This window comes from Rhinolophus hipposideros (assembly GCF_964194185.1).
Source record: "Rhinolophus hipposideros genome assembly, chromosome: 15".
NCBI lineage: Eukaryota > Metazoa > Chordata > Mammalia > Chiroptera > Rhinolophidae > Rhinolophus > Rhinolophus hipposideros.
This window is the reverse complement of record NC_138061.1, coordinates 39,837,087-39,863,409: the sequence shown is the minus strand read 5'-3', so window position 1 is coordinate 39,863,409 and position 26,323 is coordinate 39,837,087. Positions and strand designations below refer to the sequence as shown.

The window sequence follows — 26,323 nt, the reverse complement described above, 5'->3', positions numbered from 1 at the left end:
CATCTCCGTCAGTGAGGGGCTGGGGAGACCTGGACATAGGAAAAGCTTGGCAAGATTTGCGTCCCTAAAGCTACAGAATGATGGTGCCCTCCCCTCACTATCCGGAGGGGAGAATGTCAGTTTTAGTTCCCTCTTTAGGACAGATTCGGTTTATAAGGACTATTCAAATAATTTTATTTATAAAGTTCTGTGGTTCACTGTGAAAGAATATGTGGGACCAGTGCCATGGGAAGAAAGGAAAAGAAGCTTGGTGGTAAAAGCACTTAAGCTATGGCAGTTTCTCCCAAACAACTTTCTGACCCGGTCCCAGAAAGGAATACACTTGCGCTGGCCCCTCAGCAGCCATTCTATCTCTGAAAGCCAGCTGTTTGGGGGCTACTATTCCAGACCTCGATGGTTCGAATAACGTACTAGAATAACCTGGCCCTATAGAGGGCCAGGAGTTTTTTATGGAACATGAGCCAAGCTATCAACAAATCATATCAAATTATGTTTTGGGCACAGTCCTCTCTTGCTCAGTCTCCTCTAAGGGTGGTCACTCCTTCAGATGCCATAAAAAGATGGAAGAGCAGGAAGTAAGGATAATTACCTTTGGGGTTTTATCGCCTTGTATTTATCTTTAAAACCTGAATACCCAGTCATGCTCTGAATATCTATCTCTCTCTGGCTGTTTCAGGTGACTTCATGTGGTCCTTGTTTAATAAAAAGTTAGATACATCTACCGTACCATAGACAGCCACACATATGCAGAATAGGGAGGGAGGGTACATTTCAGAAACAGTCATTGAACCCAGAGGAGAAAATTGTCTGACTCTTGGTAGAAAGTGGCTGAGGAATAGCAGTCTCATGTATTTCTGCCCCTTAGATTTGGGGTCTCTACCCAGCAGAGCCTACCTATGTCTTGACTCAGTTTCCTTCATGAACATTGACTTTACAGGCCTCCTACAGCTTCTCTCCATAGGCCAGTGAGTAGGAGGCAGCTCCTAGCACACAGCTTCACCACTAACCCCTTTTCAGGCGGACTGCCCTCCTGTCCAAATCTACTTGAGGATGAACACTTAGGGAATTAGAGTTTGGACTGTGTCTTGGCTTCTACTTCCTGGCATTGAACCCTCATGTCTCTTCTTTGGTAGTAAAATTATGCAATCGTGAGGATGAAAGACAAGTACATACATTGTACATGTACCCTGATTTTCACCTAGTGTCTGTGGAAGATACTTTTCTATAATATCATTCATCAGACTTGCTTTTTTGGTCAGTCTTTTTATCTTTTAGGACTAAGTTTAGCTTTTCTAGAATCGGGAGAACATAGAATAATAAAATCACAAAAATCAAAGTGCATCAGAGAGATGCCAATAATAGTAACATGCATCTCTTTTTTTGAAGTGCTTCCTATGGAATATAAGTCCCCGTGAGATACTAAACATAAAAAACATTATTTCAACATTTGCTAAACTTAGATTTTTTTTTTTCTTTATCACCTATTCAAATCCAACGGAATACATGAAAGGGTTGTGTGTGTGTGTGTGTGTGTAAAGATGTGTCATGACTAAGAAAAATGTTTAAGGAATGATTGGGCTAGAAACTAAAAGGCTGCTGGGGTTACTTAAGCAAATACTTTAAAAGGCTTCTACAGTGAGAGGCGGGCTTTCTTTCTACTAAAACTAAAAGAGCCTTAGGTTATAGCCTGTGGGATTACCTGAAGGTCCTGAAAAATTAGAGTACTTTGGCATATAAACCTGGGTTGATAGACTGCTCCTAGGGAAGGGGTTGTGTTGGATACTGTGAGAATTTAAATAGATAAGTGATATACTTTTCCTCATTCTATTTTGTTTGGGGAGACAGGACTATAACACAGACAACAGTTAAGGACCATAATGAGATAGAGAAATTCAGAGAAAAGGGAGATCAATATGGGCCAGGATGGTTCTCATCTGGGATGGGGGTCAGGTAGCATGAGGATAAATAGAAAGGTTTACAAATACACATGCTTGTGACATTTTCTTTTCCCTGAAGATTCAAGGGGGTCTGGAAGGCAGAGCCAGATAGCACAGTTAGTCATGCCTGTGTACTTTGATAAAAGATACCTGAGCAATTATACTATATGGTATTTCTACCATCCTCCTCCTCCCACCTGCTGAGTGAGAACCATTGGACTAGAGTGAAAGGGTGATTGTGTGTAGTAGATATGTAGTAAATAAACGCAGGATACACAACAGGGAAGAAAGCCAAAGCAAGCAGAGGGGTTTGGTCACTTGGGATGGGAGAGGTAGGTAGGGGGATAGATAGATGGATGATTCATAGGTAAATAGGAAGCGATTTAAATTTTTATGCACAATGAGATCTGTTGAAAATAGTGCTTAGGGACAGGTCATACAATAGAGGGGTAATAGAATGTGTTAGTAGACCACGACGTTATGAAATTTTTTATATGGAAGTAACTTTGAAACTGTAACCTCCTTGTTGTATAGGTAGGAAATTGAGGATTGAGAGAAATTGTTTTATCCAAAATGGTTAGTTTATATCACAATTACCCATAAGCTAGTGTATATTCCAAGCATGTAGTGAAGAAGATATGAATGAGGTTGGTACTTGTGAACATAATCATGCAAGTCCAGATAAAAGATGTTTCAGAAGAAAAATCAGATTTCAATCATCCATTTTTTTTTTTTCTTTTAAGAATGAAGAAGTAATTAAAGAACAGACTCCTTACCATTTACACGTTGAGGACTTCTCCAGAAAGCTTTAAAAACATCTTTCTAAACTTGGATCTATCCTTTAAGAAACTTTTCCTAGAAGAAAATTGGCATGTGCTTTATACAGTAGCTTATAAATGACTTCCCTCTCTCTAATTACTGTTGCATTATAGTATTATAATCCCTTACTTTGAGGATTCAAAACTTGTAATTTTTGCCTGCTAAAAATATCAATTTAATTCTTGTCTGAGAAAGAAACAATAATTAATTTCATGTTTTTCAGGTAACTAAGCAAGAGAAGAACCTCATAAAGCCTCTTTACGATCGATGCAGAATTATTAAGCAAATCTTGTCAACTCCTTCCCTTATTCCAACAATTGTAAGTGAGGATGCTTGCGTTAACTAGAAACCTGTACTTGGGCTCTGTATTGATGTGTGGTTAGGGAGCCAGTACTCTGAGAGTTCAAAGGAGCCTTCTTGGCAATATATGCTGCTAACAAAGCCAGTTATTTTCAAAAAAGTAGAAATGTGGTCTCCCTCCGCACAAATACTATACAGTGGTGGATAATTAAAACTATTGTGACACAGAAATATATAGCAATTGTAATTTTAGAACCAGGTTTAACATCTGCTTCCATTGCTTGCGTGAGGAGAACAAACAATGGATTTCAGTTTGGCATTTTCTAATTTACAACATAGCTAGACAAAACAGAGCCTTTTTATTCTGTGTGTCAGTTAACTTTTCCTTTAATAAGAAAATTGACAGTGTGTTACTTGACATAATGTAACATTTGATTTTTGGTACCATGTGACCATCACTATGCAAGATATTAAGTAGATTCATTTCGATAGAAAACATGAATACTGAGATGGAGGTTAGACTACTTTTAATAAAGAATGATTTACATGAATACAGCACTGGAAGAGCACCAAAATTCCTACTCCATCAATATTCAAACAGTCACTTGCTCCAGATAGCAATATTAAAAAATATTAACAAATATAAATTTAAATATACTTGAGTACATTTATACTGCCACAACAAAGACAATAGTGACTCATAATCTTTGAAATTTTCCCATTGAGGAAGCATGATTTAAAAATGGGGTATGATTTTCACATTTCTTGCAAGAAAATCTTTTGGTTGTGAGAAGCATTAGCCGAATAGGTTAGAGTAACTCCGTTTTGCTCTGGCCACGGTTAGAGCTCTCCCCTCAATTTGTCAATTTTCTGGATATCCTATCAGAATGTGGCCCACACCAGGACCTGATTTGGGTTACTTCGGGATGACAAAAGGTCTCTAATCCATCTCATCCTAACCCACGTAACCGTTTCAAAGCTGAGGCCCAGAAGGTCTGGGTAAAAGGGACAAACTACTAGCAGTGCAGCCCAGACTAGACTACTTCTTAATGTCTATGCCTTCTTTGGCCCAGCAAACAGAGATGAACTTGGGTGAGCATTTTAGCCCAGGCTGGGTATGTCTTTGCTCCTTAACTTCTGCAAGTTTTCTGATATGACGAAGGAAGAGTTCCTCCTGGTTGCTTACTTTTTGGTTCTCAGTAGGCATAGATAGGGGTCACCTACTGTTTTCGTGGTATCTGTTTATGGTGCCCCTTCCTGTTTTTGCTTCCTCAAGAGGCACTTCACGTTTTGTGACTTTGTTTAACTCTTGCTTATGATAAGCAGGAGGAAGAGGACTCGGACGAAGACTGCCCACGGGGAAGCCAACCACCTTCTCTGCCAGATCCAACATCTCACCTTCCCGGTGGCGTTCAGCTCACCTACTCTAATGAGACCGAGCCTGTCAGGGTCCTGCTACCAGATGAAAAGAAAGAACTCAAACAACCAGCCCTCTCCATGTCCAATTTACATGAGGCCACCATGTAAGTGTGCATTCTAAGTGTGGAATCACCTTTTAACACCTTCGGGTCTGTGATACCTCATATGTACATATGGAATTCAGAAGAGCTATTAGATTCTCTAAAAAAATATGCTATCCACAAGAGAGTAGCCTTAAAAGCATAATCTGGTTGTGTTCTTAACTGGAGAATTGAGAAGACAATGCCGTGAGGAACCATGGCTCCCACTAAGGTCCTAAAGATGCTGTAAATGCTGGTGTTCAGTTGGCTACATACAGTTGCACCTCCTCTCAGCAGGGCCTTGCACCAGTCTAACTCTTGGCAGTGTGGGAAGCAGAGCTGGCCTTTGAAAATGCTGGATGAAAGGAATTAAGATCCTGTTGTCAGGGCTTTTATCCCAGTCTATTCCATTTAGATAAAATGATTTCTCCAGATTGAGAATCCCCTTGGCCTTAAGTCAATGAGTCTCCCCTTTTCTCCTAAGGGCCCCTAAGTCAGGAGCTATATGGATTTTCATCAGTGTTTTCATTATCGTCATTCAGTAGCTGGCATTCATCTCAATCATTGGCCTTCCTTTGGTTTGTGTATTACAGGCCAGGTTATGAGATTTTTAATATGTATTATGGTGTGGTGACTATATGCCTCAAGATAGGGATGGAATCCCTACAAATATATGAGGTGAGATCAAGGGCTAAATTGTAAAGTGACATTTTAGTGTGCTTGTAGAATCAGTTGGTACCTCAATTTCAGCTCACAGAAAAGTGACCCGTTTGGAAGCAGAAAAAAAATCAGTCTTCTTCCTCCCTCCTTTCTTTTCATATCTCTCTCTCTCCTCTGTTCGTTTGTTCTAAAGCAGCTGTTCTTAACTTACTTTGGGTGGACTTTTTTGAAAGCAATGGAATTTTTTTTTTTAAGGAAATGCCCACATATAATTTCAGGGGGTTCAGAGTCTCAGTCTCTGAAACCATACACAAGTTCCCCAGATAAAAATTCCTGCTCTAAAGTACATGATTTTTCTCTCTTGTCTTAGTAGAATGAAGTGAGTAGAATTTGCAGTGTAGCTATCATTTGGGTCTTCGTTTCATTGCCAAGGGTCTTGCCATTCTCCCCATGCTCTAGATTAAGGGTAGATTTTTCTTTAAAATCCCTTCCTCTTGTGTCTCTAATGTGCAGTCTATCACCAAACTGATGAGTATACCTTCAAAATATCTGTCCTTCGTCCGTTCATACAGCCTTTACCTTCACCACTTTTAAAACGGACTCAGTCTGTTTGCCTTCTTTCTTTCCTTGTCCTTTCCTGTGACATCGTTTTCATCAGGCCATTTCCCGTTTATATGCTCCCCTATGGTCAGGCTTTATACGTGCCGTGCTGATTCAAAGAGACCCTTTGAAACAGAACACTTCTGTATCATAATATGCTTTTGCTGAATAGATAAATCTGCGCACAATCTCTGTTATGCCAGAGCTCAGTAATGGCAAATATATATTTCCCTGATGTAGGCCTGTACTTCTTGACCATCTCCGAGAAACGAGGGCGGACAAGAAGAGACTTCGGAAAGCCTTAAGAGAATTTGAAGAGCAGTTTTTTAAACAAACGGGAAGGTAAGTGTGGGCAGAGGTATATTTTAAGTTAGTTATTTCCTAAGGGAACTATTGTTTAAGTACGAGCTAGAATTTTTTGAGGAACAGTGACTTTATATTAGGTATAAATAATTTCCACAGTGAAGTAGACCCAGGATTTGTCTCACGCAACATTGTGATAATGCCATTATTAGGTATGGTTTATGGGACCCTGTAGCTATCAAGTATGACATCGAGGTTTAAAAAAATAAAAGATGAACTCCCCAGATCCCTACCTTTAAATAATACATACCACTGTAACTATTGAATTTATCTAAACCTTTAAAAATAAATCTGATTTTTCAGCCGACAGAACTTTGTTCTTGGTTATGTAGTTCCACAGTTATTCTCTACTTCGTTAAATAATCCTTCATTTACTTTAAATATACCCTTAAAACTTCAGGATCTGCCCTTAGTTATTTTATTTCAGGATTTGGTCAAAAGTTCATAGCTATTTTTTCTATCCCTTAAATAAATATTTAGCTATATCCTCTATTAGTACTCTCTTTTTCTATGTCAACCCAAGTGTCTCATTATGCACCCCATTAGTTTCCTCTAAATTTTGGTGTATCATCAACAAAATCGTACATATAAAATCATGAGATAAGGGTTATTGATTCATTTCTGGAAGAGACAGTGACAGACAAATCATTTAGCTATCCTGAGTCATTCCATGATGGAATGATTCGACTTCCCAGGCTACTTTGGGAAGCTATAGCTACCCACGCAGGATGTCAGTCTTAAAATAATAAAGGTATAATTTTTCAAAGTCACAAGGTTATTAAGGTGGCAGAGGTGAGAGTCAGTGATGAACTGATTCCTGGCTGTTGCTCCCCATCTGTGTACCTGCCTTTCCTGAACTGCTTTCATTTCAGCAGACTGAAGGTTGCCCTGATGGAGAGAGACTATTTTCTAAAGCATCTTGAAAGGCTGGTCTACTCACCTCTTAGTCAACAGCTTTTCCATTTCAGCCCTTCCGGGCTGTTTAGTAGGTCTGGACCTACAAAGTCAGAAACTTTTTGCATTCAGCAAATACAGATGTAACCGACCTAGTTTTCTGCCTGGAATCTTCCTTGCCAGTTGATTGCTACCAGTCCAAGTTACTTACCTTTCTGCTAATGTTAACTAATCTGGTGAGAATGTTATTGTTATGTGGCTGTTCAACTTAGGATATAAAACATAATTTCTTGTTTTCATTTTCCATTTCTATTTATTCCTTTATAAATTTCCATATAACTTTTACATTTACATTTTGATCTATTTGATCCCATTTACTCTTTTGATCTAGTAGATCCCAGGAGTCTACTTTAAAGAGTCTCAGAACTTGCCAGTGTACTGGTAGTCCTGCCGAATGGATCTGCAGTGGTACCTGGCATGCTTTCTGACACACAGGGAAGTGAGTTATGCTCTACATATAGTATTTTATTGTAGCTGTGAGTCCTCAACCCACTTGAGATATGCTTATATTTCACAGAGGTTCTATGCCCTCTTGTGGTAGGTAATATACTTAAATGCAAAATCAGATAGTTGAATGGCTAGAAAATATGGAACTTAATCTTGTTGTCCTAAGACATTTTATTAGGAAGGCTTAACTATCCATAATGTAAAATAACCATGCAAATGGATTACTAAATATTTTAAGGTACTATAAATGTTCTTGTAATATTTACCATGCAAGGGACATAATCATATAGATTTGACATTATTAACAATTATGAGCCAAGAGCTATGCTAATAAGCACTTTTGCATGGTTTATTTAACGAGAAAACTGCTTCAGGAAATAGTATCAAAGGTTTTCATTCTGGCCAATGACGTCTTGTTTATTAGCCAAAACAGAGTGTGCAGGGAAAAGTTATATAATGGATTCATGTTTCCCTATGAATTAGACCATTTCTTCACTTAGATCTGTGTGTACAAATTAAGGTGGTATTTAGACACCAAGTTATGATAAGTTTAGCCCGTAATACAGGATGGAGGCAAAGGAATTATGTTGTATAATTTAGACATTTAAGAGGAACCCTATCTGTAGATTTGTGTGCTCTTGTGAGTTCTGTACTAGAAATTGCAGGGCAGTGTATAGTGGTACAATACAAGTAGATAACTATTATTTTCAGGGATTAGCTTTTTTTAATTTAAGGGATTCACTTTTAATCAGTACTGGGAAAATAGAAGGGGGTATAGGCAATACATTAAATGTTTGCTATTTACCCATTTTTAGCCATACTGATATTGGAGAGTATTTGTGTTTAGTAGCAATTGTGGTGACTTCATCTATTTTCTACCCCTTGTATTTCAAAGTCATGGGTGGAAATGTCTTAAAAGCAACTTATCAACCAAAGAGACAAGAAAGTGCTTTTTGAGATCATAAAGCAAGTATTGCCCTTTAGAGAACATGTCCCGGCAACATATTTTTGTGGGAAGGCAAATGGTTTTAACTCCAGATGTTACCCAATTTTACAAAGTATATGGCAAGAACATGTGTAGTTTGAATTCATACGTATAAAAATCTATGCATTGTCATACATCTCGTCTTAGTCGAATTAGTGTGTCAAGAGAACCATTGAAATGTATTCAAAAATTACTTCAATCAAGAAACTTTTCAGTGATTCTACTATACATTAGCAGAAATAGGTATTATAATTACAAGAAAACTTGGAAATATTTCATGTTTGTAAGGTAGCTATTAAGCTTTTTTTTCCTATCACCATAAATTTATAAATTATTTTTAACATGGTTTTTGTAGTATTTTTACTTGCTATTTTTAACAACTATCACTACAAAGCGGAACATTCTCCATAGGCAGGGAACTGGAGCATGGATAATGGGAGAATGACTAGACCAAGAATGCGTTAAGATTCTGGTTTTTGTTTTTTTTTTTGCCCTCAGACCTTTTCGGTGTCCTACTGTTATATATCTATGCACTGGACCATATATTTGCAAAACACCTATGACATTCAAGTACTCAAAGGGTACTATTATACAGAAACCTAGTAACACATGGAAGAGCAAGTGAATGAAGGTGAAAGGGAAGGTAAAAAAGACATGATGCAAAATCCAAGTGGAAACTGCTGCCCTGTACTTTCTCAAGTTAGAGTTACGAAAGGATTTCTAATGACTTGATTCACTATGAACTAATAGATGGTATTTTCTGTTTTGCAGAACTCCACAAAAGGAAGATAGGATACCAATGGCAGATGAGTACTACGAATACAAGCACATAAAAGCCAAACTGAGACTACTAGAGGTCCTAATCAGCAAGCAAGATGTGGCCAAAACTATTTGAAGTACAAGACATACTTGTGATTACTTTTATCCAAGATAAAGTTTATTTTCCTCTGCCATTCTTGCTAAGTAAGTAGTTTTGACATACTGAAAACTGAAGCACTTTAGTAGTAGTGTTAGCTGTTTTTAAGAAGGAATGGCAAATGTAATTATAAATGAGGAGGAGGGATATAGATGGGGGGAAATATAGTAACAGTATCATTGGAAAAAAAATGCAACTTCTTCCATGCCAAGGAGAAAACTCACAGCATAATTATTTTGGAAAACATTTAATATTTTATCAAATCTAAATAACACATAGCATCCACTTGTTCAATGGGCCACTTATTAGGGAAAGTCTACTTAATGTCCAAAGATTGCTTATGTTGATGTATGAGGGAAAAAGCATGATTTAAAAAAATAGGAGGAAAAGAAACTCTTCTTTTTATCTAGGAAGGAATACAGATAGTAAGAATGTAACTTATTTGAAACTAATAGATTTTTAAGTGATTAAAATCGCCTACCTTGTCCCCTGTCTGCTAGGCTTTCAGTACCCTAAAATATACTAGAATGTGTCACTGCTAATTTTTTATTTCTATATAAAAATAGCACATTATTTTATCTGTTAATTGAAATTTTACATTTCTGATTACCAAAGTTCATTCTGATAGCATGTACTTTGTGAATTATCTTTGTCTATAACTGACAGATGTTTATATTAAAATATTGTATTAAAATTTGAAAATAGGTATTTTGGATAGATAAGTGTCTGCAGTATATAATCTAATGTGATCACAGTTATGATTGCTAATCTTTTTGTTTACTATAACTAAGATTATATAACTATTTTTCCATTGGGAATATGCATTTTTCTTAATGTTCCAAGGTCTATACTTTGTAAAGTCAAAAAAGCTTTCTCGTAAGCTGTAGTTAATCATCATTCTGTACAAAATGAGAGGTTTGAAAATTGTTTGCTATGATACCTTGGAAAAGAAATCAGAATATTTTATTTGCTTCATCAACTTTAGTGTACATTGTTTTGTTATTTTGTACTAAAATACGTGTTTATTATTTTTGCTTTTGTAAAAACAAGTAAAAGGTCGTTTTCTCTCTTGTACCAATCATGTTTGTATTTCTATTTTCTGTAATGTTTAAGCATGTTGAACAAATTCACATTTTCATATAGTTTGGACAGGAAGAATATTGACTATTTCAGAGGCTTATTGTTTTTTCTGTATTTACCTGATATTTTGTAACTTTTATGAAGCAGAATAATGTCCTTCATAAATCTGTTTAATTAAAGTCATCTACTTGTAACAGGACAGATACACAACTATTTGAGGTTTACAAACTACATCTTTGATAAGGGAAATGGTTTCGTGACGTATACAATTACTATTAAAATGTAACTATATATTCTATATGATTGTAAATATTTTATACAACAATACAAATAAAATATTTTTCTATTATATTTATTATGTTGAAACACAGTAGTTGTTTCCTGTTAGCTAATATAAATAACATAAATAACACTGTCAAACAACAAGTTGGAAGTGCTGACAATTCTAGGCTTCAAGATTTAACTCATGCTGCAATTACACCCTTTCATGCGAGTTGGAGTTATCCCAATATTTGTTCAGTAGATTAAAATGAATGCATATTTAAACACCATTTATAAGCCATTATTTTGTATTTTGCTAAAGCGGTATATAATTGTTTTGTTATGTTTGGCATAGAGGGAAAATAAAAACATTGCAGCATCTAGGCAATAAAGTGTCAGAAGTAGAACGTAGAATGTAACGGGAAGGGTAGGGAATAGGAAACACTAAAACGGCTCTGAATGAAATTTGAAAAGTGGCCGTTTGCTTTTGGTGATAGCGGCATGTACATGCTTCAATGGAAAACATCTGGTGATGAAAATGGACAACAGAGGATCAATGCTCCTAAGAGAAGGAAGGGGACTGAATAAGAAAAGTGGGCATTAACGTCCAACACTGATATTACAGGTTTTGCAGCTGGGATCTTTCTTTGCATTTGCAGTAGACAAACTCATGAGCTGATGACCAGTGATTTCTGCCACGGTGCCCAGAGAAAGATCCACAGGGTCAGTGTAAATGACTTCTAAAATGACATCCTGGGCATGGTGGTAAACCAGCACCCCATCTTCTTCTGTGCAGGTCAAAAATTTATTATCCTTGGAATTTAGCTGAGGAAGGCGCTGCTTACAAAATTCATCTCCTGGTGATCCCACAGGGGCAATAACAAGAATCACATAATGATAAGCTGTGTACATACAGTAGAAGTCCCCAAAGTATAAGTTAGTATTGGGGTTAAAAAGTTTTTCGGCAGCAATCTCAAACCTGTATCTTCCATAAGGTGAATCCTGGGGTGGCTTCCCAGTGTTGAATTCAGTGCTGCAGCTGAAGAAGATACCTTCTAATTTTCCACTGATAGGAGAGCCATGGCTACCACTGTTATCCTTGACAGAGGGCTGCATAGCATTCCCATGATGTTCTCTGCAAAAGAAAGGGTCAATGCTTGGCACAGTAGTTGTAAAGCTACCAATTTATGGATTTGAATGGTGAGAGGCCTAAAAGTCAACATCTTTTATTAAAAGCCTGAATGCTAATCCTACTATCACATCAAGAAGAATGCGTCTTTGACATTACCTATAGATGGCTAAATTCTAGCCTTGACCCTAAGGTAAGGATGTGCCGTTGCACAGCTTGGAGGTCTTGAACATAATAAATATTCTGGTCAGAAAAAACAAACTAATTTACATGAATTTTACAACTATCATGGAAAATCCAACAAAAATAAATTTGCTTGTTAATAAATACATCTTTCAAGCTTGTATCATCACACTAATGAATCAATCATATAATACATACAATAACCTTTTTTCAATTTTCCATGCTCTTTGACTATCTTTTTTTCTTTTGGACGAATTTTGAAAACAGATGAAGCAAATTTTAGAGTAAGGACCTGAAAACAGGCCAGTCCCCACTCAAGCAACAGAGAAAAGCAGAGAAATACTGACCTCCAGTGGCCAACTAAAGTAGACATTGGCAATATTCCAGAAATCTAAACCTAATATCAAACATATATTTATTTATTCTATTGCATTTCTTATTAAAGAAAATAGCAATGGTAGTTTTTTTTGTTTTCAAATTTTATGCTTAAAAATATAAAGAAATAGCTTTCTTGGTGAGTATACACGGTCATTTCCAGTCAATAGCTGACAGTTACAATAATTTGTGTTGTATCTCTCCATTTGTACTCTCTAAATTAGGTGAATAGTATCCACCATGAATTATAGAGTCTCAGGGTGGATAATTTACCAGCTAAAAGAGTTATGGACTAAACTCAATACACATAGGATATTCAAGCATAAGAATGGTTTTTTTGCTATCAAAATATATGATATTGCAAAGTACTTCATTTGAACAACATAGATGTCTAAATTCATTTCTCTCTCTATGAGTCCTTTTGTGTTTTCCACAGCTTAGAGCTGATGTAAATCTGGAAACATGATCTTGATTTAAGAAAAACTAGCAGTATGAAACAAAAACAGAGTCCTAAAATTTTTTCACATACAATCCTTTTAATTTAATAATCCTTTAGAGTTTAAGGTGAGACCAAGCCTTTTAAAATGACAAATTATAGGGATTACTGTATAAAAGTTTTAGAATCTATAGAGCATTTATCATTTTAAAAGACTTAGTCTCACTTTCAAAAACACGTTTGCCTATTTACCCTCCTGAAATTTTCTTTTACAAATATGAAAGGGCTGTAAGTATTGAAACTACCTTTGGCATAAAATTCTTTTGGATTCTTGGAAGCTGCTCCCAGGGATAAACATAGGCTATCTTAGAAATACTAGCTGAGCACTAGAATTCAAAAGTAAACAAAAGAGACTGTCCTCATGAATAATTAATCCAAGATAATGGTTGAGAGATTTCCACTTAGGCAGAAGCCTGAAATCCCACCCAATTCACCATTAATATTTTAGGAAATAATCACTCTTTTATTCTCTCACTTTTAATGTCTTAAAGAGACCCACAAGAGGAAGAGAATTTAGTAGTTGACATGAGACAGAAGGTACTGAGCTACTGAGAATTAGAGAAGTATGTACATGAAACGCTCATCAATCTGGTTTAAGATCTTTCACTCAAACAGAGGAATTGGTATTACAAATGATTATGGAAAGCAACCTAAATGAAGTAGAAAAAAATCCCACGATCTGATTTTTTCTACTTAATTATTCCGGGAAATAAAATCAGAGTATAATTAACTATTTTGAAAAGAAAACTAAAATTGCTATTTCACAAAACTAGACTCAAGGAAAACCTAAGCCTAGAATATGGAATGGCATTTAGTAAAGCCAATCACTATATGTATTTTCTTGAGGCTTACCGAATATAATCAAAATATTCTTTGTGCTGGTTACGATAAAAAACAGAAAATTTTAGCATCCGTCCTGCAATCACTTCAGCCTTCTCCAACAGTTGTGTTAGATGAACTTTTGAATAGTCTGAAAATAACAACAACAAAAAAGCCTGTTATTAAAAATACAGAAAGTGTAATATCAACTACATGCTTGATAAATTGAAGACTATTAAAATTCATCTTTAGGAAATTCATCTTAGTGAATAGGAAATTGCATTTAACAAAGAAAACATTCTTTGTCTTTGTTTGGTACATTTTTCTTTCTACAAAAATATTTTTCTTCTGGTTTATAGTAGTAGGATACTATTGCACCTTTTTTTTACTCTTTGAAATGAAAGATCCTGAAACAAAACTTAAATAAGGAATACAGACTCTGCATAACTCAAGTAATGTCAACAGTACCATATAAGCTTTTCTTCAATCAGCTGATAAATCGAATAAAAGAAGTTTATAACCTGCAATCAATAACAAATTTAATTTAAATAACAAAAATAATTTAAAGGAGTAGCAATAATAATAATGTTCATTTAATTTACTCTCTAAATCTAAGAGGTTGGCAAGGTAGATTAACTATGACCATTTTAATGATGCAGAAATTGTGGCTTGTCAAACTTTAGTGATTTGCCTAATGTTCATACAGCTAATATCTTAGAGACTAGGTCTCTGTCTCTTAGTTGATTGTTTTCGGGTACACAAGGCTCTTGAAAGTCTAAAGCATCTCTCAAAATAACCTGATGTTTTTCACCAACTTTTTGTTTTGAAACTGAGGATTGTTGTCAAACTCCTGTACCAGAATCTAAGCAAAAATTTGGTCTATAAATATTATAAGACTTTCCAAATAAAAGCAACTTAGTTGAATTGTTCATAGTTCGTTTACTCACAGCTTCACTGGCTCAACAAACATTTATTCAGATTAGAACATATGATGTACAAGGTGCCATTCAAAATTAGATGATCAGGTTAAAGATAAAAATATATTATTCTTCCTCTCATAGAACTGACAGTCTAAAGGAAGAGACAAATATACAGACAACCATGACTCATTATGGGGTAAGCACAGGGTTTTATCATTGTCATAGACTAGGCTAGAAGCAGATTAGTCAGTGACATTCTATTTTATTTCCAATACTTTGCACAGTATATAACAGTATGTGCTCAATAAGTGTTGAGTGAGTGAAATGTCCAGATTAAAAGGCAATTTATACAAAACAGCTTTCTCAAAATGTAGAGTCGAGGTTATTGATAAAGCTTAGGTGAAATAATCTCTGAATTATTTTGATACAAGCTTTCAACATGTTGAAACAAGCTTTCAACAGCTTTAGTTCCTCTTAGATTTTACTCATGGAAATAAAGATGCAAAATAATTTATAGAAAAATGTGGCACATTTAAAAGCTGACACTTTCCTTATTATTTACCTCATAACTTCCTTAGAAGAATTATTGGATTATAGTTAAATAAAAGAGCAATAGGGAGATTACTCTAAATTAAAGTAAGAAGACATAAGGTTTTCCTTCATATACACAGAAATAAAAAGTGTACTCACATAATTAAATAGATTGTAGAAGATTAAATAGATTGTAGAAGAGAGTAAATGTGTATATCGATAAGACTGATAGATGACATAATTTATGAACTAGAAATGCCAAAGGTCTTCTTTAAGATAAAGAAGAAATAATATTTCACCCCTTTCCCTAATGTCAAGTGGGGTTTTAGAAAGTAAATTATAGCTCTTTTTAATGGACAAAACACTATAACATGGTTTGATGCAGTCCTATGGAAAACAGCATGGGTTCAAACAATGTCACAAGAGACTGTGTCTTAAATAAATCTCCCTGGGAGGGCACAATGAAAGTAGGTGGAAAGAAATGCAGTAAGAGAAGTAAACATGAGGTAGATTCCAAAGAGGAACTTTAATTCAGGGAAAAAAATTGAAGAAATATATTAATTCCAACATGATACATCAAATTTTAGTGATGTCAATGAGAATTCTTTACTCACTATTAATACAATATGGAAATCTTGAGCTCTTTCATTACTGATTACTGGTCTATGATTAATATCACATTCATCTATTCATCTCCATATTCATCTATTCTAAAACGTATTTTTTTTTACCATTTTAACATCTCTGACATGAGCCTGACAATAAATGTGATAAGAAAACACGGTTTCATAGTTTAATTGGCAGTATTTTTTCTTAATGATACAAAAAATGGTGGATACTATAATCAGTGACATCTTAGATAGAAAAAAATATGGTACCAGAGAGATTATTTTCCTTGCTCTTAAAAATTGAAATCCTTAGCAATCAAGGATGTTGTGTAATCCCTAGCAACTTTCTCACAGAATAAACAAAAAGGCTTGAAGATAAAATCAAAATAACATAGAATTAAATTTCATCCACTCAGCATTTTCATAGGAGAAGTTTTATACTGAGTTTGAGCAGCAGCTAAGCACATACTGAGTCTAAAATAATACAGGTATGAGGTTGTGGGTGGAAAAAGCTGATTTATCTGAAAGATGCCACAGCTGAAGAAAGTTGCTAAGCAACCTGTAACAGGTGAGGGGAATTGTTTCTAAGGCTTTTCCTACAAGCTCCTTTATGTTAAACATTCAGCCACTCTCTACAATTTTTTAGAGGAAACAATTACCTAGATAAAGAGGAAACAAAGCACCATTCTAAGAGAAAAAAAGAGATGACAGATATATTCAGGTAGAGTTATGTTTGTATCCTTTCAACATCTATTTAATAAATATTTGTTTCTTGATTGAATGAATAAATAAACATATAAATGAATGAGATGAATGGGAACATCTCCAATCTAATCGGATATTAAAGTACAGTCCCAGGTCCAAGGGGATAGTGTGGGGACAGAGCCCCAGAAAACAGTTTCCAGGCTCTCGGCCTCACATAGAAAGGTGCTGGCTCAGGTAGTAAACAGCCATCAACTGTGATCAGATGGCCATCAGCTGTGGCTAGTTGGCCATCAGCTGTAACCCGTAAGCCATTGGCCACTAATATAACTGCCGTGGCTACGCTAGCAAAAGAGAAAGAATGGGGGCTAGCAAGAGCAGATTGCAGAGAGGCGGATGCCGCTGGTGAGAATATAGTGATATGACTCCCCTACTTATAGCTCCGTGGGTGTTCCTTTTTGGCCTCACCATGTCCTGCGTTCTTATGTGGGGAGCGGGAGCGGAGACCCAGCACGACAAATGACGCAGCGAGCAGCGTCCCCTGCGGGACACATGGCATAGTCGGCAGGATACGGTGCTGGCCAAAGCTTTCCGAAGGGCAGTGGAGCAGTTTGTGCCTATGAAAGCTCAGTCTGAGGAAGACCAGGAGGAGCAGCTGCCGGAGAGCTCGATCCCCATGGAGGGGTGGAAAGATGTGGATGGTTCCCCAACAAGCAGAGGCCGGAGAAAGTGAAGGACATTGCGGCCATGTGGGCTGGGAAGTGCTTGCTGACGCAGCCTGGATGCGGGACTTGTCCCAGGAGGAAACGCTTGCTGAGTCCTCCTTGGGAGATGAGGGTGAGGTCAAGGTCGTCCCTTACCCCCAGGACAGCCCTGGCAAATGACTATGGACTATGAGGAATTGCCTTCCATCCCTAATTTAATGGACCGCTTGACTGTTTGGGAGTGGAACTGGTGGATGTTTGGTTTTGTGTCTTGACCAGCCGCCATCGAGAATATGTAAGCACCTTGACTGTGAGTTGCTGTTATTCCAGCACGGTACCCTGAGAGGCTCAGAGAGAGTGGCAGTGCCCTGAGATGCCCTGGCTGTGTCCAGGAAGTCTGGCTATGCCCAGAAACACTGGTGGTACCCTAAGTAGCCCAGGAAGTCTGGCTGTGCCCAGAAGCACTGGTGGTACCCTAAGTAGCCCAGGAAGTCTGGCTGTGCCCAGAAGCACTGGTGGTACCCTAAGAAGCCCGGGAAGTCTGGCTGTGCCCAGAAGTACTGGTGGTGCCCTGAGAAACCCTGGCTGTGCTCAGAGAGCCTGGCTGTGTCCAGTATATTGCATTCACCTCCAGGATCCTCACACAGGGACCCTTGTCGCGTAGATTGTGAGACGAGACCCTGTAGGGGTGGAGTGTGGGGACAGAACCCCAAAAAGCAGTTTCCAGGCTCTCGGCCTCACATAGAAAAGTGCTGGCTCAGGTAGTAAATGGCCATCAACTGTGATTGGATGGCCAGCAGTTGTGGCTAGTTGGCCGTCAGCTGTAACCAGTGAGCCATTGGCCACTAATATAACTGCCGTGGCTACGCTAGTAAAAGAGAAAGAATGGGGGCTAGCAAGAGCGGGTTGCAGAGAGGCGGATGCCACCGGCGAGAATATAGTGATATGACTCCCCTACTTATGGCTCTGTGGGTGTTCCTTTTTGGCCTCACCATGTCCTGCGTTCTTATGTGGGGAGCGGGAGCGGAGACCCTGCACGACAAATGGTGCAGCGAGCAGCGTCCCCTGCGTGACACATACATACAGAGGACACGAGTTTACAGACAGATTTTCAGAACTCAAGTGAAAAAAATCCAATAACATTTCTGGTTAGGTACAGTATTGAGATCTGTTGCTTTCCCCCTAATTAGAGAAAAATGTTTCTTTCAATACCTGCAAAAAGAAAAAAATGAAAAAAGAAAGGGAAGAAAAAAGCTCTCTCTCAAAATATGCAGAGTATATTTTCAAACTGCATCAGTTTTTATCTGGAAAGCTTTTATTTTGGAAAATCAAACTGCATGCAGTATAGAAGTAATTTAATGCCATTACCCAGATTTTGCTGAGAACTTCAGCTCCTTTCAATCAGTACAGCACTGTTCTGTTACACAATGCTAGTGGCAATGCAAAAATGACCAATGTGCCACACAATATCTTATTAATTCCATAAAGGAATTATACGTATATTTTTCTGTAATCAGCTTCCCAGACTATTAATAAGATTTTTTTTCTATTACCTAAGTTCTCTTACCTGCTGTGCAGAATTCTATAATTTCACTCCATTCAGATACAACATAATCACCATCAACTTGTTTTGAGGCAGTCTGTACTGCTACCGTATACTCAGTTCTTGGGCTCAAAAACCAGTGCCCACGGACAGTCATTGGCAAGGGAACAGCTTTTGCCACTAATTTTGTTGGAACATCCTAAGAAAGGGAAAAAGGAAAAAGGGAAAGAAGGAAGGAAGGAGTGGAGGGAGAGAGGGAGAAAGGAAGGAAATAAGTTAATTTAGCAGTATGACTTGAATGAACTGAAAACAATGTAGAGGAACTTATTAAATTCCAAGCTAATAATAGAATTTTCCTGTTTAAAGATATTTATCAATTATTCGAATTTCTTATTTTCCAGATATAAAACTAAAGCCCAACTTGATCAAGAGACATACATGCCCAAGTTCATACAGCTAGTTAACAACATAAATGTACTTGGATTTTAGTTCCTTGATATCCAGTATAATATTCTTCTCTGTACATTCCTTTTATATGCTCCTTAAAGCAACATTCTAATACTAAATGATAAAACAAAACAAAACAGAAACATGAAAGAAGTAAAATGAAATAGATTTAATATTTAAAAATATATTTATTTTATACTACCCAATAATTTTATGAGTAGCCCATTGCTAAATAATAAATATTTTAAAATAATTGAATTAGTTTTACATATAAAAGAGGTAATATTTGCTTCATTTGTATTCAAGTGTGAAGCCTATGTGTCCAGAAATGTTTAGGTATTTCTAAACAACAACTAATAAAGTAATTAAACCTGTTAGTTGAATATTTACCACATTTCCACAGATATGGTATTCTAACTGTGGAATAAAGAAAGGGGGTCAGATCTTGACATCATTTAATGTTAACTATGTCAAAGCCAGTTCAAGAAGGCAACTATTAGCAAAGAGAATATTCGTCACCAGAAAGCATAATCAAAATTGGAACATAGAAAAAATAATGACTCATCAATCTTGTTCTCTCTCTCATACTTATCTGTATGTATAATCCTCACTTACAGTTAGTATGTATAACTGTACATCTAGTAAAACACATAATTTCCAGACAAGACAGTTCTTTCAAAAGATTTGTCAAGTTAAATTTAGCATCAATATTAAAAACTAGACCATGATCAGTGAAAGTATTGAAACATAAGAAAGAATACTTAAACCAGGTAACTAGTATGGGTTAAGTAGATAGCATGAATCAGAGAAATGTTACATGTCTAGACATCTAAAGGTTAATTTTCATTCTCAAACCACAAAATGAAAGATTACAACCTTAATGTATTTTAACAAATACCCTAAAGTTTACCAGCTGTATCACATTCCTCTTTTGACAGTTATAGGAAAATAAATGTGTGCTTCAATATAAAACTATGCATGGCATATAGCAAAATATTCTGACTATCTTCTGATTCTGTGGAAGCTATTTTATGACTATAATTTGTAGATAATTGATAATTCAGTTATTCTTCTCTAAATACATGCAAATGAATTTTGTTCAGTAGAAGGACAACACTCCCCTCTTTCCCCTGCTCCCTCCTCCACCCAAACCAGTTCTGCCTCCACTTGTTCGTTTATTTCAATCTCCTGATCTACAACTGTGTCTTTACTTTGGTCTATCCTTTGAATTGGTTGTAATACCTCATCAGTTACCTCATTAATTAGTTAAATTAAATCTTTAACTCATGTTCATTTAATTCATGTCTGTATGAGAGTCATGATTTTATCTTTTTTGGGAAAAACTGCATTTTAATAATATACTTGGCATTTCATTTTCTTACAAAATTTCTTAGAGGGTTACGATTTTTAAATGATATGTAATTTTTATTCTTCCCAATGTCAAATACATCATATAAGTAATTAATACAATATTACTACTTCTTTCAAAATGTCCTCATACTTAGAAAGTTTTTAAGATGCAAATACAAATATGGGCTAGGATTTTACCTTGTGTTTAAATTTATTGGAGTTCTTGTTCTCTTTTTTGTTGAGGTCAATGAAATAGTGTGTAATACGGTCCTTTGACTTTGAATCCATTTCCCATGAAATCTTGAATGAGTCACATGTAATATTACTTATTTTGATGTTATGTGGTACGGGAAGTTCTTCCATCTCTGCTATGCCACTGTCTTGTGATTTATTCCCTGCAAGAAAATAATGCGCAGATATTAGTTTCCAACTAATGAATTTTTCAAGTTTGGGAGCTGTGTACATATTTCTGAACTCAACTATGTAATTACTAAATCTGAGATTTCGTTTTGTTCATGAAATAATTTCAGTGTTAATGACAGAAAGCAACGTTTACAAGGTCACATTACCAATAAAAAGCAGAACTAAATTAGTCCACACCATGTCTACATTTTCAATTTACTTTTCCAATTTCTACTTTCACAGAATGAAAACAAAAACACTGATGACCCATCTTTCTAATCTACAGAAGATTAGCCTTACATGGTAAGTTCTATCTGAAAAACAACAAGAGACCAGTTTTCCTACATAACCAATCAATTCTGCTCCAAAGTATTATCAGGTGTTTGGAGCTAGATGTCAGAAATGTTGATAATGAAGAGTCCAGTCAAATAAAGGAAATGTTTCTTTAAAAAGATCTTTTTAAAGATCTTTAAAAAGATTCTTTTAAAGATTTCTTTAGAAAGAGGTATTAGAAACAGCCTGTAAAAATTGCTCCTCCTTTCTTTCCCCTTTTGGAAATTTGTATAAAGAAACAGCATATAATGGTTATATCACATGCACAAATAATACTGAAGACCATTCTCTTACAAGTTACTATGTCAAGGATTACTCTAGGAATCTTTTTACCTGTCCTATCTTGATAAATTTAATTTTGAGTGCCAATAGATAACGCTAAAAGAGAAAAAAAATGACTGCTATGTTGATCAATATTAAAATTTTGAAGAACTTATCTGAAATCTGGTTACTTAAAGACTTTGTTGTACTTTTCCACTTAGAGAAAATTCTATCACTCTGGCTAAGAGTATGATGGATGAGAGGAATATATATATTCCTCTCATATATATATGGTCTAGCCAAGTTTATGGGAAAGATATCCTGGATCAAAATTTACACCACTTCTTCCTATGTTCCCTTCCCCCAAGCCAACATAAAATTCAGTGCCCCAGAAGAGGAAAAAAATAAAATTGTTATTTAAATGATAAAAAGTGGTAGATCATAAATCAGCTACATAGCTTGTTCCTTAACAGGATAAAATAGCAAGTTTTCATCAGAAAAAATTAAAAACAATGAATGTCACCTTCCACTTTTAGATTCGATTGTACTCGTTGCCCACACACTCCCATCCCAATTATTGATATAAAACTTTTAATTATTCCCAGTATTATTAAATCCTTGACCATATTGTCTTATCTTAAGCTGTGTTGTAGCCAGAACCCAATGGCAATTGAAAATTAATTTCAAAATAAGTTCGCTATTATCATTTTTAGAATAATACTTTTAAAAATCCTTCGTTCTTCTATGTACTTCCCTCACACACCTTGTTTCTCCAGATTCTCTCTCCAATAAAATTCCCAGAAAAATACCCCCCCCCCATCTTTTTCTTTCCTTCCTACCTACCTATTGAATCCTCAAATTGCTTCTGCCTTAAAGTCTTTCAAAAGTCAAGGAAAGGGAAGATACCAAGTGGAATGCTTTTAATGGTCTTGGGGAAGGGAAAGGCAATACATACACAAATAGTAGTAATTTTTGTTCTGTTTAGAAAAGCTCACATCTTTACCTATTCTGGTTACAGTTATGTTTAAAATATAACATTAATGACATATTTTTCTCAACTCTAATGGTAGAAATTTCTGTAGAACTCATCTGCATTATGACTTTCCATATAATTTCACAACTGAGTGAAAAAAATGATTTAAGATCATTGAGAAAAATTAAGTTATTTTGTATTGGATCCAATTTAATGAAAATACAACTTCAGTATAGTAACACTACATAAAATACTGTATTTTGCCATTTAAACTTTCACTGTTACCTTAATCAACCTTAAAGTTAAAAATAACTTATTTCCTAGAATACTTTGTTTTATACATTTTTTCTTTTTATTAAAATTTGAGAAAAAAATTATTGAATTGTGGAAACTTTTACTAAAATCATTTTTCCATTCAGAATATAAAGCTCTAACCTATAAAGAATTTGTTATATTAAGAATCTTCATTTTCAAGTTCTTTATCATAGTCCCAGTTCTTAACAAAGTCACTAGATTATCCTCTATGCAGCTTTCTTACTAGGGCAGAACAGGTAAAGAATTTAGCTTAAATTAGTCCTAAATTACACGTAACATCCTTCCTCCTCACATTCTGAGCATCAATATTTAACTGACATTTGGAGACAAGTGACAGAAGACAATGATGCTGTCTATAAAATCGGTGAGCGAGGGATCCACTATCAATGTACAATCAAATATACTTCCAAGTGTGGCCTCCCTTTCTTAGTAAGACTTCATCTTAAGGGTAATTCTAGCTACATTTCTCTACTTTACATGCCAAATGATACTGATATCTGTGGCTCTACTGCTGAATGGAAATACTGAATGAAGAATAAATGGCACTTTTATCTGTTCAAAATATGAAAATTGCTTTTCAGAACATTTCAAAAGTACTTTTCTAACAACAGCAGTTATTGAAATGCAAGCTGAAAACACTGCCAAATTATACAAATATATTGGATCTGTATGGCGCGTCTCTCACTAAACTTAAATCCTCTTTCAAAAGAATAATCAGATTTTAAAAACAGCTTTACTTAAATATAATTCACAAACTATACACTCATTTAAAGTGTACAATTAAATGGCTTTTGTAGTAGATTCACAGAGTTGTGCATCCATCCCCACAATCATAGAACATATTTTTACCCCCAAAAGAAACCCCATACCGGAGATATTACTCTTCAATCCCAACCCCTACTCATCCCTTCTCCTCAGCCCTAGGCAGCCACTAATCTCTTTTCTGTCTCTGACATTCGTCTATTTGGACACTTCATATAAATGGATCATACAAATCATACTGTCCTGGCTTCTTTCACGTAATGTAATATTTTCAAGGTTCATTCATGTAATTCAAGTACTGATTTTTATTGCTGAATTATATACCATTGTATGGATACACTAGCTTTTATCAACTTATCAGTTGATGGATATTTGATCTGTTTCTACTTCTCAACTATTATAAGAGATGCTGCTATGAACGTTCATGTGCAAGTTCTTGGGTGTATAAGGAGAAATGGAATTGCTGATTCATATGGTAACTCTATGTTTAATTTGCTGAGGAACTACTAGACTGTTTTCCAAAGTGGTTGCACTGTTTTACATTCCTACCAGCAGTGTACAACAGTCTAATTTTACTATGTCCTTATCCACACTTATTATTAACTGTCTGCTTTTGTTTCTTGTACTTTTGGTGTCATATGTAAGAGACCATTGCCTAATCCAAGGTCACAAAGATTTATACCTGAATTTTCTAAGAGCATTATAGTTTTAACTCTTACATTTAGTTTTTTTTTTTTATCTATTCTTAATTTTTATATTTGGTGTGAAGCAGGGGTCCAGCTTCATTCTTTTCCATGTGGATATGCAGTTGTCCTAGCATCATTTATTAAAAAGACTTTTCTTTCCTCATTTAATTGCTTTGGCACCCTTGTCAAAATCAATTGGCCATAAACATAAGGCTTATTTCTAAACTCTCAATTCTATTCCAATGATCTACATCTCAAGCCATAATCCATTACCACGCTGTCTTGATTATTGTAGTAGCATTGTAGTATGTTTTAAAATTGAGAAGTGTGAGTCCTCCAGTTTTGAACTTTTTTCAAGATTACTTTGATCTCACTTATATATGGAATATAAAGAACAAAATTAATGAGCAAACAAAACAGAAAGTCCCATACAGTCAGAGAACAGATGGGAGGGGTTTTGGGGGGCTGGGTAAGAAAGGTGATGGGATTAAGAAACACAAATCGGTAGTTACAAAACAGTCACAGGGATGTAAGGTACAGCATGAAAAATACAGTCAATAATATGGTAATAATTATGTATGGTGTCAGGTGGGCACTAGACTTATCAGGGGGTCATTTCAATGTCTAACCATTATGCTGTATGCCTGAAACTAATAAAAAATAATATAAAATAATACCGACTACAAACTGTAATTGAAAAAAAATAGACAGGGATTTAAAGTACAGCATAGAGAATATAGTCAATATTATGATAACTATGTACAGTGTCAGAGGAATAGTAGACTTCTTGGGGTGATCACTCTGTGAGGTATATAAACTTAGAGGTAACCAGACGTTTTATATTCTCATTCTTAAAGTTACATGGAAAATGTGGGATTTAGATCACAGTATTTTTTTTTTTCTTGAAAATTTCTACAAAATTTCTGGATTGCGAGATTCCGATTTTGGTGGCTGTCATAACCTTAGCTACATAGAAATCAGATTCATTCATTTCAAACAATATTTACCCTTTGCTAAATTTAATCACTGTCAGAAAGGATTTTTTATATTTTTAACTTTAGTAAAACTTCCTGAAAACGACCTGTTGGGATCTGTATATTAACTCTAGGAAACTTTCATAAGGTCACTAAAAATCAGAATGTGATATCTGTCTTCTTGGAAGATTTTAAAATAAAATCTCTATCTTGGATGAATGTTGCTATACGTTCATCAGGTGGTTGCACTGAGTGGTGTCTCACATTGACCTTGACTAATCATTCAGATTTGTAAAGCTGCTTAAAGTAACTTATCACTCTGCTACTTAGCCATGTGTCTCGTCATATTTATTTGTCAGTTATTATGACTTTTACTAAGTACCAGCTATTTACATATCAAATGGATGCAATAGAAGAGGTGCAATGACGTGTGAATTAGCTACTGCCCCAAGGATATAAAATGGAGAAGAATGTGGAAAATGCTGAAATAAAAGTTATCACATAATCTAACTGAAAATGCTCCACAAAACACGTGACAGTCTTCCTGTAGAAGTAAAAATTTGTTTAAGATATAACTGACATATAACATTGCATAAGTTTAATGTGTACAACTGGGTTAATTTGATACATATATATTAATATACTGGGGGTGCCAAAAAATCTATACAAGTGGACACTTTGGTCAATGTTGCTCAAGAAGTAGTTTGCCGTAATCAGAAGTGTTTGGACGCTGATGGTAACCACTGTGAGCACCTCTTGTAATTGCAGAAGTCAAACGTGACTTGTATTCATCTTTTGTTATCAGTATATATTGAGTATTACAATTTTAATACAGTTTTGCTTTCTTAAAATGTGTATATATTTTTGGCACCCTCTGTACATATTTATATATTGCAATATTATTATCACCATACAGTTATGCTAATACTTCCATCATATCCTATAATTATCATTTCCGTTTTGCGGTGAGAACATGTAATATCTGGTTT

At 35.6% G+C, this 26,323-nt stretch overlaps 2 protein-coding genes across 9 annotated transcripts in view; one reads left to right on the top strand and one right to left on the bottom strand.

The window, feature by feature from the left end:
* Positions 1–10,915, top strand: part of FAM13C (family with sequence similarity 13 member C) — a 110,551-nt gene extending 99,636 nt beyond the window's left edge. For 5 of the 7 annotated variants that reach the window (XM_081073596.1, XM_081073600.1, XM_081073599.1 and 2 more), the window contains 4 exons: positions 2,980–3,075; positions 4,380–4,579; positions 6,056–6,157; positions 9,336–10,915. In XM_081073596.1, coding sequence (XP_080929722.1) covers positions 2,980–3,075; positions 4,380–4,579; positions 6,056–6,157; positions 9,336–9,459 — 522 coding nt within the window. In that variant the 3' untranslated portion in view covers positions 9,460–10,915. The remainder of the gene's footprint in view (positions 1–2,979; positions 3,076–4,379; positions 4,580–6,055; positions 6,158–9,335) is intronic. The other 2 variants (XM_081073597.1, XM_081073595.1) reach the window with 1 other exon arrangement.
* The window catches only part of PHYHIPL (phytanoyl-CoA 2-hydroxylase interacting protein like), a 41,189-nt gene continuing 23,926 nt past the window's right edge, over positions 9,061–26,323 (bottom strand). For both annotated transcript variants that reach the window (XM_081073603.1, XM_081073604.1), the window contains exons 2-5: positions 20,827–21,023; positions 18,856–19,030; positions 13,857–13,974; positions 9,061–11,956 (exon numbers count right to left, since the gene is read on the bottom strand). In XM_081073603.1, coding sequence (XP_080929729.1) covers positions 11,422–11,956; positions 13,857–13,974; positions 18,856–19,030; positions 20,827–21,023 — 1,025 coding nt within the window. In that variant the 3' untranslated portion in view covers positions 9,061–11,421. The remainder of the gene's footprint in view (positions 11,957–13,856; positions 13,975–18,855; positions 19,031–20,826; positions 21,024–26,323) is intronic.